At 40.7% G+C, this 17,973-nt stretch overlaps 1 protein-coding gene across 1 annotated transcript in view; it reads right to left on the bottom strand.

Annotated features, from left to right (window-relative positions):
- PDCD1LG2 (programmed cell death 1 ligand 2) overlaps window positions 1-17,973 on the bottom strand; it is a 60,570-nt gene that overhangs the window by 34,616 nt on the left and 7,981 nt on the right. The window contains exons 2-3 of the mRNA XM_060153470.1: window positions 13,040-13,108; window positions 3,987-4,292 (exon numbers count right to left, since the gene is read on the bottom strand). Of these exons, the coding sequence (XP_060009453.1) occupies window positions 3,987-4,292; window positions 13,040-13,094 (361 nt within the window). The 5' untranslated portion in view covers window positions 13,095-13,108. The remainder of the gene's footprint in view (window positions 1-3,986; window positions 4,293-13,039; window positions 13,109-17,973) is intronic.

The raw sequence follows: 17,973 nt of genomic DNA, 5'->3' as shown, positions 1-17,973 counted from the left end.
TACATGCATTAATCTTAGAGAATCCTGACAGGTTTCTAGTAGTCACTGAAAGAAATCTTTTAGGATGGCTCTCAATTGGTCTGTTAAATGGCCTGCGGAGGAACATCAGGTTAAACAGTTTGTAATTCCCAGGAGCTTTCTTCCCTTCAAAATTCAGGATATTGTTTTCTTAACTCAGGGTTTCCTTATTCCCTTCAGTTTCCCCAAGGGAGAAAAGACACTGAGAGCAGATTTAGCCCCATTAGTAAGTTTTTTTAGCAAATGCTTTCTCTGGGCCTAGAGGCTAAATGTACAGACATCATTTCACTACCGAGTTGCTTCTCTTGGGCTGTTCTCCTCCCTATGCCCTCTGCCATCTGACTTCCCCTTTTAGGGTGAAGGCCATTTCTCTTGTGGAAACAGAAACTATGCTGCCACCTTCCTCCACTTGTTGAAGTTGTACTCTATCTATCTTGGGCCTTTTTGTTGATTTAAAGTACGTCTGTAAGCCTCAGCCTGCTCACGCCTTCAGGCTGGTTTGGCCCTTCTGTTCTTAGTACCTGCTCTGTGTCTGTCTGGGATCCTTGCTCAGGCCAGTTCTCAACCTGTGGGCTCAATCCCTGGCTTCTCAGGGCCTCTGTACCCTTTTCTTCAGTCGTGCTCCCTGGCCTTCTTCCAACAGATTTCTAATTGCCTTGGGGTTGCAACCTGGCCTTTCAAAAACTGCAGCCTTCTGTTATTGTCTCTTCTAGACTCTCTAGCCATGCTACCTAGCAATTTTTTCCCTGTCCTTATGAAATCAATTCTCTTTTCACTATATTTAATATGAACTGTTGCCCAGACAACAAATAAAATGCTATAAACCTATTTTCAAGGTGTATGCCAAAACTTAGGCATTTTAAGGACAAAGCACATCCTTCCTCTAGTCTTGTTCTATGTAAGCGCACCCTAACTGGAGTCCTAGATCTCCCCTGCTTCCTTCAGACACCCCTCATCTGGGTAGAATATCCTTATGTGCTGGTCTTCAATCTTTTTTTGTTTGCTTGTTTGCATTTCTCCTAAAACAATCGTGATGCAGTGTGCTCCTTCTCACACATTTATTAAGTTCATTCTTAGAATATATCATAGGTTTCTATATTGGAAAAATATACGATGTTTAGACCATGATAAACACATATTTTTAGTAAGGCAATTATTTCACTCTTTACAAATGCATCCAATGTCACCTAGAAATCAAAGAAGGTGTCTTTCATACACACCACCATCCATTGAAAAATACATATAAAAATTCTTCTCTAATGGTCAGAACTTTACATTGTTTCTTTTTATTCCTCGAATATCAGTTCCCATTCCACTTCTGCAGAATTTTATTCTAATGCAACATGTTTGAACACTCTTTTGGTGATTATCCTTTTGTTTCTTTGCAACAACAAAACATGTATAGCTATTGAAATTAAATTTTTTTTCTTGTGACCACGAGGCTTTAAGTGTTCAAAGTTTTCTTCTGCATTGAAATCTAATTTCCATTATTATCAGTACATGTAAAATCAAAACATAAAACATTATGAATATTGATAATTATTAAACATAAAAAAGTTTACTGGAAATGTATCTTTTAATGGGATGGATGGGGCTCTCTTTTTCAATCTGTTCATGAATCTGAGGACACATATGACTTATGGTTGGAATGAGACAAGGTTCAGCATCAATTCTATTTCTATTTTTCATTTTTTGTAGCTATAAGGGCTACGGAATCTTGCTCATATGAATAAATAGGGGGGAATGGAAGAAGTTCGGTTATAGTAATATCATTTCATTCTTTGAAAGCCTTATGATTTATATGACAAAAAATTACTTTATTTTTTTATTATCAGCTGTTAACTCTATTAGGGCCTCCTTCAATTTTGTTGAAAACAGAATTTGATACCTCCTGGTTTGCAGAGGATTTGTTAGTCATTACAATTTGGTATGGTATCAATATTTCCAATCATTCTTTTGTTTATCACTATGGAGGATTTTATACCTCAGGGCAATGCACTGTATTCATGATGGGTGAAAGGGAGGCTTTTTATGAAGTGGGTAAAGCAAAAATAAAAGAGGAAGCGTTTTAGGAGAACCCCAAGAGCCTTGCCTGGAAGGCATATTCTCAGGCACACTCAATTTGGGGAACGAGTACTTGGGGAAGATGAAGATCTAGAAACTAATTTCCTAAAACCGCCTATGCTATGCATCTCATAGAAAGTCTTTGTGATCCCATATACTCTAGCTGGAAGATCATTAAGGGTTTAAGGAATTAATTAACTAAGGTTTGAGGAATAAATCTGTTCCTCACCTGGTTCATCCCTGGTCTACATGAGGAAGCAGGCAGAGTACCCTCCCATGGATGAGGGACATCCCTCAGCCCGAGCGAGAAAGAGGGGGACTGGTACCAAATTGCCCAAAGACCCTAGGTGCATTATAACACTCAAATAGAGATCAACAAACATGGGGCAGTGATTTAGGGGTGCAGATACCCAAGTACACTAGGGGATTGTGAGGATGTAGAGCCCTCTCTCTTCCAGTTGACTGAACTCAGACTAACTTCAATGCTCTGGAGTTCCTCCCAGTTGATGCCTGTTTGTAGGAAATGCAATAAAGATAGAAGGCAGTTACATCCAGCTAAGGGCTTTCCTGATGACTCACTATTAGTTGAGATGTAAGAGGGCACCATCCCTGCAGTAATTGAGGGTCTTTGATCCAAACCTCTGGGCACTCACCGTATGCCAAGCACCATACTCAGCTCTTTATGTTCATTATCTCTTTTAATTTTTACAATAATCCTATGTGGTAGATGCTACTATTGCTATTCTTTTACAAATAAGAAAAATGCTAGATTAAGAGAGGTGAAATAACCTGCCCAAGGTCAGGTGAAAACAACATTCAACCTCGTGTCTAATTATTCTAGTTTGTCCTTCTTTATACCAGATCATAAAGTCACCCCACTGCTGTCAAGGTCAATGGTCTTTAGGGACCAAACTCCACAGACCCTCCAGAAGACAGAACATAGCCTCTGAGTGTAATGTGTGGAATAGGGAGGGGACAGAGAAAAACTGGCATAGTTTAACTCAGACCAGTCAGCGAAGGCTGAAAAACATAAGCCAATGAACAGAGCCAAATCTATTGTTCTACAGTTGTTATATGTCTTTCCTCAAATGACCTTTCCCAGAACAAACAAGAACTTGAAGATTCTCTTCAGATTTAGGTTCTTGGCTCGCGTTGTGTTGGAGAGAGCCCTCAACCCAGAGGAATGGGGACAGCTATTGATTCACTGGCTCCCTCAAGCTACCCATTTCAATTCTCTGGGCTTCAGCTGTTTCATGTGCAATAGATTAAGCTGGGACTAGAGTAGCATTTTCCAAACTTTTTAGACTATGACCCAGAGTGAGAAAAAAATTATCACACCACGAGCCAAGATGCACACACACGTGCGTGCACACGCACACACACACACACCCCTCTGAAATAATTTGTGTTTCACAAAACAACACTAATCCCTACTATGTGATGCCCTGATATATTCTATTCTATTCATTCGGTTCATTCATTTTATTGGTAAAAAACACCCACCTGGTTGCTACTCATTAAACTGATATTTTAATCTGTTAATGAGTGGCAAATCATGGTTTAAAAAACTCTGGACTCTGAAAGAGTAGTTTAATATCAAGTCAGTATTGTTCCTGTGAATTAGGCAAAACTTATCTTTGGTACTCTCCCACCTTTCAGGGACTCATTTTCCTGGCTTTCTCTAGACCAGTTTTATTCCCTCTACCCCTATTTACCCTAACCTCCACTGCTTTATACTCAGATATCAAAAAATATTTCTGAGCAGGTGCTTTTGTTTTCTCTGAGGTATCTCTGTCTCTTTATAGCCATCCTCCTAGTTTTGGTTTGAGCTTGTTACTTGCAGCTAATGCAGGTCCTGTGTTGGAGAGATGCCTCCATGTATTCCAGTCCCTGAAACTACTCACCTTTGACTTTCAGAGTCAGGTACTTGTAGTCCCAGGCGATCCCATAGATGATCAGGCAGCGGTACTGCCCTGCATCTCTCACTTGGACTTGGGGGATGTGGAACAAGGCCTTCCCCAGGGGCAGCTGCTCCTCCAGCAAAATGGCTCTTTCACTGAGCAAGGTTGTATCATTTTCCACCTTTTGCAAACTGGCTTTTAAATCTCCGAGTTCCACATGACCTCCGGTGTCAAACTCACACTCCAAGGTCACATTGCCACCGTAGTCTACCGTGTACATTTCCTTTGGGACCGTCACTGTGAATAAAGCTGAACAGAAAATAAGACATTCTCAGATTGTCTGCCTTCACATTTCAGTTCTGTACAGAGTGGGACCTGAGGAGACCCATCCCACCCCCGTTTCCCAAGAGATACCTGTCATTATCTGGGCATTTGTGAAGGTTCCTTTCTCTCCTTTGCCCCCATCCATTCTGGGAAAGAGTAGAATTCTTGATCTGCTCTGAGGTAGTTCTCACCTCTCAACACTCCTCACCTGTGCAGCTGACTGCCTTCCTACCCCCTATTATCCAGGCTCATTTTCTTCATATGGGTCAAATTACATCATTATCTGCCAAATTCTACCTCCTCTCACCAGTGATAGTAATAATAACTACCACCCATTGAGTTCTTACTAGGTGTTAGGCCTCTGCTAACACATGATCTCTTTTAGTCCCCCCAGGAAGCCAGTGACGTAGAGCTATCTTCTTTTTAGAAAATGAAACTGAGACACAGAAAGGTTAAGCAACTTGCCTAACATTGCACAGCCAGGATCAGACCCAGGTATTGTTAAGTTCAAGCATCACATCACATCATACAAGTCTACTGTAGAAGCATCTTTTCTGTCAATAAGAGGAAAGAAAGAATGGAACTAATACTTAGTGTATACCTACTATGTGCCAGCCACTGTTCTAGGCTCTTTATAACTATATCATTGGGACTTCCCTTGTGGTCCAGTGGTTAAGACTCCACGTTCCCAAGGCAGGGGGCCTGGGTTCGACCCTGCATGTCTCAACTGAGATCCCGCATGCAGCAACGAAGATCCCGAGTGCCGCAACTAAGACCCGGAGCAGCTAAATAAATAAATGTTTTTTAAAAAACCTATGTCATTTAATACTGAAAATACAAGCATGAAACATGTATTATCATTACTGTTTTATAGTTGAGGAAACTGGGTCAAGGAGGTTTGCTCCAGGATGTACAGTTAGTAAAGTTAAAATTCTGAGCTAGTCAGATGGTTGACTTCAAAATCTGTAGTCTTTGAAACAGTATTTCCCAAAACATGAGGCACATACTTCTAGAAGTATGCAAAATGATTTTAGATACGGCAGAATCAAGGCCCAAAGGAAGTTGGATTATTCGGAGAGGAATTTATTCCCTCTTCAATTCTATTCCAATCCTTCAAATTACATATAATTTGCAACTAGACTCTCACGTCTCTAACAATGGTTATTTTTCTTTTTATTTTATTTTATTTATTTATTTTTGGCTGCTTTGGGTCTTCGTTGCTGTGCGTGGGCTTTCTGTAGTTGTGGCGAGCGGGTGCTACTCTTCAATGCGGTGCATGGGCTGCTCACTGTGGTGGCATCTCTTGTTGCAGAGCATGGGCTCTAGGTGCGTGGGCTTCAGTAGTTGTGGCTCGCAGGCTCTAGAGTGCAGGCTCAGTAGTTGTGGCACACGGGCTTAGTTGCTCCGCAGCATGTGTGATCTTCCCAGGCCAGGGCTCAAACCAGTGTCCCCTGCCTTGTCAGGTGGATTCTTAACCACTGCGCCACCAGGGAAGCCCTATTTTTCCTTTTAATAAAACAAGAAGCTCTCAGGCAGATATTATTATCTGGGTAGAATTTAATAGCACCACTTTACTTTCATTGCATTTATTTTTGCTCATATCCTCTATTTACCTGTACCAGTGATACTGGTTTTCCATTTACCACAAGGGTAGATTGTTTTGTTCAAAAAATAAAAGCTCAGTTGATTTAGATAATTCTATAAAAACAATAGCACAAAGAGTAGTCAAACATGGCAAAACTAATGAAAGTAGTGTATGCATGAATAAATTGTACAAAATTATGCTGCTTCCATTACTAATGAGTGGTTAGTCATTAAGACTGAGTGTAGGATCTCGAAGTAGCTTCTGAATTGTGACAGAAGATTAGATCAAATTATGTTCAGTAGAGCTTACTTCATTAATCCATTCATTTAATCAGTCAAAACATCCACTTATATTTGGGGATGGCTTCTAAGAATATGCTATTTGAGTGGTTGTTTCCACATAAAACGTGGTGACAGATGAACCTGGGTTCAATTTTTGACTATATCAGGATTATGAGCCCTTTGATCTTGATCATGCCATTTAAACTCTATGAGTCTCAGCCTCTTTATCTGTAAAGGTCGAAGATAACATCTACCTGTCAGCATTGTGGGGAAAACTAGACAAAAGGGCACATGTGAAGTGCCTTATTTTGGCAGGTAGTCAGCAAACTTTCTTTTGTACAATGTTTTAATTCTTGAGAAAGTGGTATTCGGACCACCCTGGATAACAGATTTCACAGTATAAATAGTTCGGGGGTTTTCTGTTGCTTGAGTGATTCACATCATAATTCTCTTCTGACTGGAGTTTTTCCTCCTACCATCCTGCAAATCTTTGAAGGCAGTGACCAGGTTGAATTTGCTTTGGCGTCTCCAGTGCCTAACACATACTAAATTCCAGTTAAGGGTTTAACATAAAATGACAAAAACGGGGAGAGGGAGAAACAAAAGGATGAGCCTCCCCATATTCACTTTTGCTTTCCTCTCATCAAACAGCAACTTGGCCCAAATTGCACAAACCGGCATTCTTTTCTTTTTTTTTTTTTGCGGTACGCGGGCCTCTCACTGTTGTGGCCTCTCCCGTTGCGGAGCACAGGCTCCGGACGCGCAGGCTCAGTGGCCATGGCTCACGGGCCCAGCCGCTCCGCGGCATGTGGGATCTTCCCGGACCGGGGCACGAACCCGTGTGCCCTGCATTGGCAGGCAGACTCTCAACCACTGTGCCACCAGGGAAGCCCCAAACTGGCATTCTTAATCACCACCCAGCACAGGTGACAGTGTAGTGCACACACTTGAGTTTTTATCAAAAATTAATGACGAGCTTATATATTGCCTCCAACCCCTGTTTTAACCACAACTAGAACATTAGCGTGCCTTTCTGACAGAGATCTATGATACAAAAAGGAGTTCACAGCTGCCTGGTATTCTTTTGCGCAGGATGGGGGTGGGGGCAGGCTACAATGTGAGTGCTTCTGTGTAAAACAATGCCAATTCAGCATTTGCTTGGCCAGGTTGAGAAGACTCTGGGACGATACATGTGAGAAAAGATGCCATGCTTCTGAATTTCCCGCATGATTCCATTTTGTGGAATTCCCTGAACACTTGTAATAACTCTCACTGGTGTCTCCATAATAGGATACTCTTTAAAGTAGATTCCTTTATGATTAGAATCATCTCCAAATACTTCAGTTATTAAGTCCCCTTATAATTAAAACAGAGCTGCCTGATACCAAATCCACTCTACCCTGGAGAATAATATTTATTTATTCATTCTCTAATATGTATTAACCATATTCTATGCACCAGGTTCAGGAATTTACACTACTTTTACTCTCCTCATGCTATTTCCTTCTCTTATTTTATTACACATGATGTAACAAGAAACAGGGAAGAGAAATGGGGCTTGCAGGGAAGGTTAATTGCTGAGCCTGAGATTTAACAAGAATCAGAGGACTTTGGGTGTAGTCTCTATTGAATTTATTTAGTAGATTTATTTACCACACTTATACTTTCTTCTCATGAGAGAAGGAACGCCTCTAACTTCCTCTGGAACTCCCCATAGCATACAGCAGAACTTCCCTCTTCACTGTCTGGGCCTTTGAAAAAAAAAATCCGTTTTCTGCTTGCTTTTCCCCTCCGCCTTGTGCAGCGTGTGTGTGTATATACAGAGGTTGGAAGCATAAAGTATGCTACCTCTCAGGCAGGTGACATTTTCCATCTAATGTTCACAAGAGGAAAGAGCAATTGGCAAAGATGAATCACATATCTGAGTCGCTCAGAATAACTAGAAGATTAATTGTTAGTTGGTCTATTTTGCCCCAACTAAAGCTTGTAAGACATGCAAAGCTTTGAGCTTGATTACTCGATACAAAATGACAAGTTTAGGAAATGCAATACTAAAATATTCTTACTTATTGTAAACTACAGAGGAAATCAAAACACTCTTGCAAGCAATTCTGTGAAGAGGTTTTTCTCAAGCTTGGCTGCACATAAGAATCACTAATGAGAGGGCCTCAACCTTGCATCATAAGAATCACCTGGGAAGCTTTTAAAACACACCAATGCTCAAACCCCACTTTGGATCCTCTAAAATTAAATTCTAATTATTTTGTGAGGCCAGCATCAATTAAAAAAAAAAATTCCCTAGGAGTTTCTAAGGTGCAGGGAGCATTGAGAAACCATTGGCTGGACAAATAAAACACCTGCACTTGCAAACATTTTTTACCATCCTGCCATCCAAAGTGTTGTCCTCAGTTTTCCCTGGGAGCTAGTTAGGAATGCAGAATCTCAGCCCATGCCCTGGACCTAGAGAAGCAGAATCTGCATTTTAACAAGGTTGGGGTGATTCACATGCACATTGACATCTGAGAAACAGAGTTATAACACTGGTTTGCATTTGGACTGTGACTGGGAAGTAGAGTGAAAGATAACATTTATTAAACTCAATGAAGCAGACACTGGGCTAAACTGTACATCACCATTTCATGTTCCCAAAACTCTGCAAGGTAGGAGTCACTACCCCCATTTTACAGATGGGGAAACTGAGGCTTAAAGAAATGATACAACCTGCCCAAAGTAAAAAAGTGGGAGCTCATGGAGTTGGAATTCAAATTCATATCTCTGTGTGTTGAAAGCTTGTACTTCTAACAGATAGGACTATATATCTACTGGCATGTGTATACTACATACATGAATGAAATAGATATACTTTCCAGCTTTATAATAAGGAAAAGACATTTGTTTTCTATTTCATATGTCACATGGTTATTAAATTAAACTCCAACCTAGCATTGAACTCCTGATGTCATCAGACAAAGGAGAAAACTGGAAAGTTTCCACAACTGAAAATTAAGCCAGTAAAACATTCATTTGGTCATCTTGACTAAATTAAAGGGCAAAGGACTTGGCCAGAGCATGAAAAATTAATAAATGCACGTTCTTTAGACAGATTAAAATAGCTGGCTTGAGTAATGTTGGAGCCTTTCTGAAAGTTCTTGGGGGAAGTTCGCCTTTTATTTGCAGTCAGGGCATCGATGGAGTCAGACCTGTCACATCTCCAGGAAACACAAAACAATTTATTTGCATTACCTACCAAGATAGCTTCCTCTTTAAGCTAATTTTATACCTTTTTTCCCCATTAACAACAGAAGCTTAAGTGTTTACAGACTTCTTAAGGTATTTTGAAAGGTGAGGATGGGTGTAGGCAGTGAGGGGAGGGGGGACTGCTTTACACAGCCAGCCTTCAGAAAGCTCTAGTTCCTGGTTTAGAATAGATGCTGCTCTGATCACTTGATGCATGCACTCCTCTTAGCAGGAATGCTGCATGAGACATCTTGTCTATTAGAAATCCCTTCCCCAACCTGATTCTTCTACTTTCTATACCTCAGGGGTCAGCAGATATAGTTTTGGAGGTCAGCTATAGGCTAAGTGGAGTGACCCAGGGTGTGGTCCCTGCCCTAGAGTGACCTCAAGCATCACCCTGGTCATGGGCTTCCTGGGTTTTATTCTTCTCTGGTGGATGAAGAAAGAAGGAGACATCAATGAAAGACATAAGACTGGGGTTACTTTTTCCTTCAAGACATGACAAAGTACAAAAATAAATATTTCCCCTTAAATGTGTCTGGGTAACAAGATGTCCTTAGGTTTTGAAATGAAAATATAAGGACAAAATTGAACTACAACACTACAGTAATAAAAGAGTGAGTGATATAAGTGAAAGAATATATACATAGATCAATAGAACAGAAGGGCCAGAAAAAGACCCACACAAATATGGACAATTGAGTTTTTACAAAGGTGCAAAGGCAATCAATGGAGAAAAGATAGTCTTTTCAGTAAATGAACAAATGGGGCTGGAGCAACCGGATGTCCACGTGCAAAAAAAAAAAAAAAAAGCCCCAACCTATACTTCACACTATACAAAAATCAACTCAAGATGGATGGTCAACCTAAATGTAAAATGTACAACTATAAAGTATTTAGAAGAAAACATAGAAGAAAATCTTTCAGGTCTTGGGTTAGGCAAAGAGTTCTTAGATATGACAATCCATCAAAGAAAAAATTTGATAAATTAGGTATCTCCAAAATTAAAATCTTTCCTCTGCAAAAGACACTGTTAAGAGAATGAGAGGGACTTCCCTGGTGATCCAGTGGTAAAGAACCCATCTTCCAATGCAGGGGACGAGGGTTCGATCCCTGGTTGGGAAACTAAGATCCCACATGCCTCGGGGCAAGTAAGCCCGCGCACCACAACTACTGAGCTCGCATGCCTCAATGAAAGAGCCTGCATGCCGCCAACTACAGAGCCCACGCGCCCTAGAGCCCGCACACCACAGCTAGAGAGAAGCCCACTCCCCGCAACAAAAGATCCCACATGACTCAACAAAGATCCTGCTGCCACAACTAAGACCCGACACAGCCAAAAAAAAAAAAGAGAATGAGAAGATGAGCTACAGACTGGGAGAAAATATTTGTATATCACATATCTGATAAAGAATTTGTATCCAGAATATATAAAGAACTCTCAAAACTGAACAATAAGAAAATAACCCAATTAAAAACAGTCAAATGATTTGATATGCCCTTCACCTAAGAAGATATATGAATGGGCAATAGGCACATGAAAATATGTTTATCCTCACTAGGTACTGGGGAAACGCAAATTAAACCACAGTGAGAAACTTCTACACACCTATTAGAATGAGTTAAAAAAGAAAAATAACAATGTCAATACCAAGGGCTGTCAAGGATGTGGAACAATTGGAACTCTCATACTTTGCTGGAGGGAATGCAAAAACAGTACAGATTCTAAGAACGGTTTGATGGTTTCTTATAAAGTTAAATATGTACTTACCATATGACTCAGTAATCCCACTCATAGGTATTCACCTAAGTGAAATGAAAACCTATGCTTCCACAAAAACCTATATACAAATGTTTATAGCAACTTTATTTATAATTGCCAAAAATAGGAAACAACCCAAAAGTCCCTCAAGTGGGAAATGAATAAACAAAATGTGGTGTGTACCTACAGAGTAATACTACTCAACAACAAAAAGGAATGAACTATTGATTCATATAACAATATGGATAAATTTCAAATGCGTTATGCTAAGCGAAAGAAGCCAGACAAAAAGAATATCTAATAAATGATCCCATTTATATGACATTCTGGAAAAGTTACAATGACAGGATAGAGAATAGATCGGTGAGTACCTGGGCTTAAAAGTTGGAGGAGGGTTTTTGTTTGGTGATAGAACTGCTCGGGATCTTGATTGTGGTGGTGGCTATATGACTATGCGTTTGTCAAAACTCATAGATGCTTTTATAAAAAAGAGTAAAATTTTACTTTATGTCAATTTAAAAATAAATATTTAAAAAGTGAAATGAAAATATTTTCCAATAGCTTTTCGCTTCAATCTTTAAATTATTTTATAGATAAAATGGTAGAGCATCCACAGAGCACTCAAGTAAGGAAAGAGTTAATTTTGCCTGTCTCTAAAAATCCCAGCAGGGCAGGGTCTCTTAGAAAGGAAATATCAAGTGTTCCTTTAGCTGCCACTGCAAGGGCAGGCCTGGAGTAAGCAGAATATTGGGGTGTTCTCCAAGGATGGCCCCAAATCAGTGTCTCTAATGCCAGACCAGGCTGAGCAGCCCAAGGGAGGGGGAGAAACGTGACTGGGATCACCTGGAAGAGAGGGAAAAGCTCTTCAAAAAGTTATCAGTGCCAAAGAAGGCATTCTTTCTCAATGAAAGGCAGAATGTTGGATGACTTCCCATGGGATCGGGGCTGTTATCATAGAGGACCTAACCCCCTTTGTCCACCTCTGTCCTCCTCTCTTACCTAATGGTGTTCACCCACTATAATGCACTCATGGTCCTGACCGCATATGTGAATAGTCTAAACTACCTTCCCCAGGAAAGCAAAACTCTGAAACTGCTTTCCTCCTTGCTACCCACACCCTCCAGTAGAATATCTTTCTCCAAAATCCAAAGGCATAGCTTTAAGGTTCATTATTCATTTAGGTGCAAGGAAGACTCTGAGTTTCCAATTCAAGTAATCCACATTAATGTGTGAATGACCCATGGTTGCTACAGTTGCTTCCCCCCCCCCCTACGCGGGCCTCCCACCGTCGCGGCCCCTCCCGCTGCGGAGCACAGGCTCCGGACGCGCAGGCTCAGCGCCCATGGCTCACGGGCCCAGCCGCTCCGCGGCACGTGGGATCCTCCCGAACCGGGGCACGAACCCGTGTCCCCTGCATCGGCAGGCGGACTCCCAACCACTGCGCCACCAGGGAAGCCCTACTGTTGGTTTTTAAAAGCGGAGGTGTCCCCCTGACCTTTGTCTCCTCACTGTCCCTGACAGAAGAAAAAAGGACAGCTTCTTGGCAGCTCACCTTTCAGGACACTCAACCCATGCCCTCTTGTGTCAGTTCAGAGGTGCATGGCCTGAATGGTCCTGTCTTCTTGTTACTACCTTTATTGGAAAGTGGGGATAGATGGATTCTTAGTCCCTGTTTCTGTAAGACAGGGACATGGGTATGCACATGCCACCCTGGGCACCATTCTTTTGGCTGTGCTTATAATAGCTGGTAATCACACTTCCTCTCAAAGAAAGCCTTCAGCTCAAGGACTACATTCTCATCCTTGGCTTCAGCTAGGGGTCATCACCTGTTCCTCTTTCTCAGGCTCCTCCCTTGGACCTTTCTTACCTGCTGTCTGATGAAGCGGCATTCCCAGGCTCATAATTAGCAGGAGAAGGAACATTTTCTGTACCGGATCTGAAACAGACAATTGAAAGTCTCAGGGCCTTCTGCAGTTTTTCTGGGTCTCATGATTTGGTCATTTGCTCACTTCTGAAAACAGAACAGGGAAATGACTGGTAAACAAATCTTTTGGGGAGGCAGTGGACCATGGTGGAGTAGAGCTGGGAAAAGAAGTTAAAGGGTGATTGCCTAAAGGAGAGGAGAGATGGGGAAAGAAGAAGCGAGGCACCCTTTATCGATCCAAGTTAGAAGCTCATATGAACCAGTGCTCATGAGTTACCCACACAGCTGGTTATCTGTACCTTTCTGTTTCTTCCATAGTTTCAGTGTAGGCCCTTGAAAACCAATCTTGTTCATCAGATGAATAATGCACATCATCTTTTCCAGCTGGACTGGAACTCTGTGAGTTGGACACTCAGTGCTCAATAGAACAGAGCTGGATTCTCAATAAATACTTGCTAGTTGACTGAGCAGGTAAAGTTGTCAAGCTCTTTAGAGTGCTGTGATCCAGTGTGCCCATCACTTGAACTACCTGTTACTAAGAGGTGCAGACAGGGATTGCAGAGAACTGCAAACCCAGCTGAGTGGGTGCCAAACCTTAGTCCTGCTTCACCTTTCGTGCTTCCACTTTTGCTCACAAACTTTCCCACCCAAGGACTTCTCACGGTTGAAGGCAAAAGGGACAGGGTATACCACTGTCAGCTTTTTTTGTCCTCAAAGCGGCTTTCAAAATTTTATTAGCCATGGAACCATTTCTTCAAGGGGAATCAATTAGAGCCATACATTTAAATCAGGTAAAAGCAGAGCTGCTCTGAGTACAATGGAAAGCCAGTGGAGGATTTGGATCAGGAGAATGACATGATCTCATTTACATTTTTAAAAGAGGATTCAGTTTTGGTGTAGACAATAGACTATTGTTGTGAAGGAGAGTGGGATGGGCAAGATTGGAGGCAGAAAGATCAGTAAGAAATGTTTTCACAGAGATGATAATAGTTTGGACCAGAGTGGTGGGGCTAGTGGAGGTGAGAAGGGGTCTGTTGAAGGTTTTTTATATTTATACATTTTAAAAATGTATTAAAATTTTAAAATTGGTTCCTTAAATTTATTAAAACTTTTAATATCTTTATTGGAGTATAACTGACATACAATAGAGGATTATGTGTGTGTGTGTATACATATATATTTAAGACACAGATGATTTAGTGGTATGATTCAGTGGCTTTTAGTATATTCTACAGAACTGTGCAACCCATATCACTGTCTAATTTTGGATCATTTTCATCACTGCAAAAAGGAACCCAATACCCATTAGCAGAACCCCCCCAATTCTTCTTCCCTCTCCCACCAGTCCCTGGCATTCACTCATCTCCATTCTGTTTCTATCAATTTGCTTATTCTGGATATTTTATATAAATGGAATCATACAATATGTGGTCTTTTGTGTATAGCTTCTTTCACTGAGCATATTATTTTCAAGACTCATCTGTACTGTAACACATTACCAATACTTCGTTCCTTTCTATGACTGAATAATATTCCATTGTATTAACACATCACATCTTTCTTATCCATTCATCAGTTGATGGACATTTGTTTCCACTTGTTGGCTATTATGTGTAATGCTATTATGACATTCATGTACAAGTTTCTGTGTAGACATGTTTCCAAATCACTTGATTATATATGTAGGAGTGGAATTGATCAGTTAAATGGTAACTCTATATTTAACTTTTTGAGAAACTGCCAAACTGTTTATCAAATATATGATTTGTAATTAATTTCTCCTATTCTGTGATTGTCTTTTCAGTTTCTTGGTAGTGTTCTTTGAAGCACAAATGTTTTAATTGTAAAGTACAAATTAATTTAATTTTGATGAAGGCCAGTTTATCTGTTTTCTCTTTTAACTGCTTGTGCTTTAGGTGTCATCTCTAAGAAAATATTGCCTAATCCAAGGTCACAAAGATTTACGTCTATGTTTTCTTTTGAGAATTTTATAGTTCTTATATTTAGTTCTTATATTTAGGTCTTTGATCCAGTTTGAGTTAATTTTTGTGTATGGTGTGAGGTAAGGCTCCAGATTCATTGATTTGCACATGGACATCCAGTTGACTCTGCATAGTTTGTTTAAAGGAGTATTCTTTCTCCATTGAATTGTCATAGCACCCTCACCAAAAATCAATTGACATTAAATGTATGGGCTTAGTTCTGGAATCTCAATTCTATTCCATTGAACTATATGTCTATCCTATGTCAGTATCACAGACTGTTGATTACACGGAAGCTTTGTGGTAAGTTTTGAAATCAGGAAATGTGAATCTTCTAACTTGTTTTTCTTTTTTTTAAGACTTTGTGTGTGTGTGTGTGTGTGTGTGTGTGTGTGTGTGGTGTGTGTGTGTGTGTGTGTGTGTGCTATTCTTGCTCCCTTGCATTTCCATGTGAATTTTAGGATCAGCTTGTCTATTTCCACACAAAAGAAGCAGCTGGAATTTTGAAAGGGATTGTACTGAATCTGTAGATCCATTGCGGAATATAGCCATCTTTATAATTTTAAGTCTTTTAATCCATGAATGGGGCATGTCTTTCCATTTATTTAAGTCTTCTATATTCTCAAGAAGATTTGATGGGAATTGCTGACAGGATGGAAATGTAGTTTGACAAAAGTAAAGAAATCCAGGAAAATTTCTAGGTTCGGAGCTTGAGTCACTAGGGCAATGGAGATACTATTTATTAAAAAGGAGAAGACTAAGAATGAAGCAGATTAGGGAGCAGAAATCAAATATTGTATTTGGAATATGTTTGGTTTGAGATGTCTATTAGACACTCAAGTAAAGATGTTTAGTAGGTGGTTGGACAACTGGTGATCCAAAGTTTGGGGCAGAGATATAAATTTGGGAGTCATCAATGCATAAGTGTTACTTAAAGCCATGGTGCTGCATAGTACCACCTAAAGAGAGATAGAGAAGAGAAGGTGTCAAAGGACTGAGATATGGGGCATTCCAACACTTAGGGGTCTTTGAGAGGGAAGGTACTAGCAAAGAAGATTGAGAGAAGGGATATAAAGGTAAATTAACCATCTCTTTTATTTTCTGTATTCTGATGCTTTGACATCTGGAATCTTGCTGACTTTAGAGGGACTGCCCCCTCAGGATTAGCCAATTCCTAGAGACAGTAAACAACTGTCCCCTGAGTGTGCCTTTCATATGCAAACCAACCAGTCCAGAGCCCTACCTCCAATCACCTTTTTATTGGGCTCTCACTCTCTGGGTCACTATCTATCTGCCCTAATCACCCTAGGGTCAGTTACCAGATACTCCTATGCCCCCAAAGTCTGCTGAAATTATACAAACTAGCCCCATTCCTTCCTGTGGAACCCACAGTAGAGGCTTCTGCCTACTTTTCCCCCTCACCCCCTGCCTCCTGTGTGACCCTGGTATTTGCCTGTATGGCCCACTATGGTATGGCATGCCCCTTTCTCTTGGGATCTGTGAGTATAACAAACTATTTTTTCAAAGGCAGTCATCTCCTGATCTGTTGGCCTCACCATTCCTAAATAATAGATATAATAATAAATAAAATAATAGTAATAAATAATAATAAAACCTAGAGTTTAAAACATAGTGCTGGAAGGAGGGAGTGATCAGTTGAGCTAAATGTTTCTGAGAACAGGATTTAGCAGAGTATGAAGGTCATGGATGACCCTGATAAACACAGTATCAGTAGATCTGGTACAGATAAAAATAGGAAATAAGGAAGTGGAGACAACAGAATATGGGCAACTTGTTAGAGAACAGTGCTATAAAAGGGTGCAGAGATATGAGGCAGTAGCTACAAGCGAATGCAAGGTCCACAGTGGGCTGTATTCTTGTTTTTAGTTTAGGGAGGGAAATATTACAGCAGATAACAACTAGGAACAGAATCTAGTGCTTTCTACCAGGAAATGCTCAAGACACACCTTAGCTAGACTTGAAAATCCTCTTCCTTACTGAAACTACAAATATATCCAGAAAAGATACCATTTTAAGCTGCACCTGCAGTCTAGCACTTGCCTAGCATTTTTTTTTTCCTAGAGTACAAAAGGATAGCATGTAACATGCAGTTCTGGCAACAGAAAGGACTCCTGGTTCACCCATCACTCGTTTTAACTTCCCCTTCTTCCCTGCCCATCGAAGGGGACTTTCCTTGCACACTGTCTCCTTGAGTCAACTGAGAGACAGACACTGTCGTAAAGGTACTTTCCAACTAGCAGCCTTCTTTCTCCTAGGGATAAAGTGCCCCATGGAATGGTTAAGAGCTCAGGTTCTAACGTCAGACACATCTGAGTTCAGATTCTGAGTCTACAAAGTATTAGCCTCTAAGAACTTAGACAGTTTATGAAAACGTTTTGTGTCCCATTTACCTAAAGTGCCAATAATAATAACTCCTACTTCAAGCCGGAATCCTGGGGGCGTCATCTTAAATCTACACATCGCTTATCTTGCACATTCAGTCCAGCCCCCAGTCCTATTAATTCTACTTCCTGGATACACCATAGCAGAGCCTCCTCTCTGCCATTTTTACCTCCTAGTCTTGTTTCCTTCTGCTCCATCCTTCTCTTGTCGTCACAAACCTTGACGTCATCCTTGGCTCCTGTCTTCTATCACCAGCATCTGATTCATTAACACATCCTATAGGCCCTTCTTTCAAATATATCTAGAATCTGACCATGTCTCACTGCTTCCATATCAACCTAAGCCATTAACGTGTCTTGTGGCTATTCTAACCTTGCCTTCCTACAGTTGATTCTCAACACAGGAGCCAGAGTGATTCTTTAAAAATGTAAGTCAAAGCAGGTCTGCTCAAAACCTTTTGATGGCTCAGTATTTCACTGAGAATAAACTCCT

Source organism: Lagenorhynchus albirostris, chromosome 7 (assembly GCF_949774975.1).
Source record: "Lagenorhynchus albirostris chromosome 7, mLagAlb1.1, whole genome shotgun sequence".
In the NCBI taxonomy this organism is placed as follows: domain Eukaryota; kingdom Metazoa; phylum Chordata; class Mammalia; order Artiodactyla; family Delphinidae; genus Lagenorhynchus; species Lagenorhynchus albirostris.
This window is presented reverse-complemented; position numbering and strand designations above follow the sequence as displayed.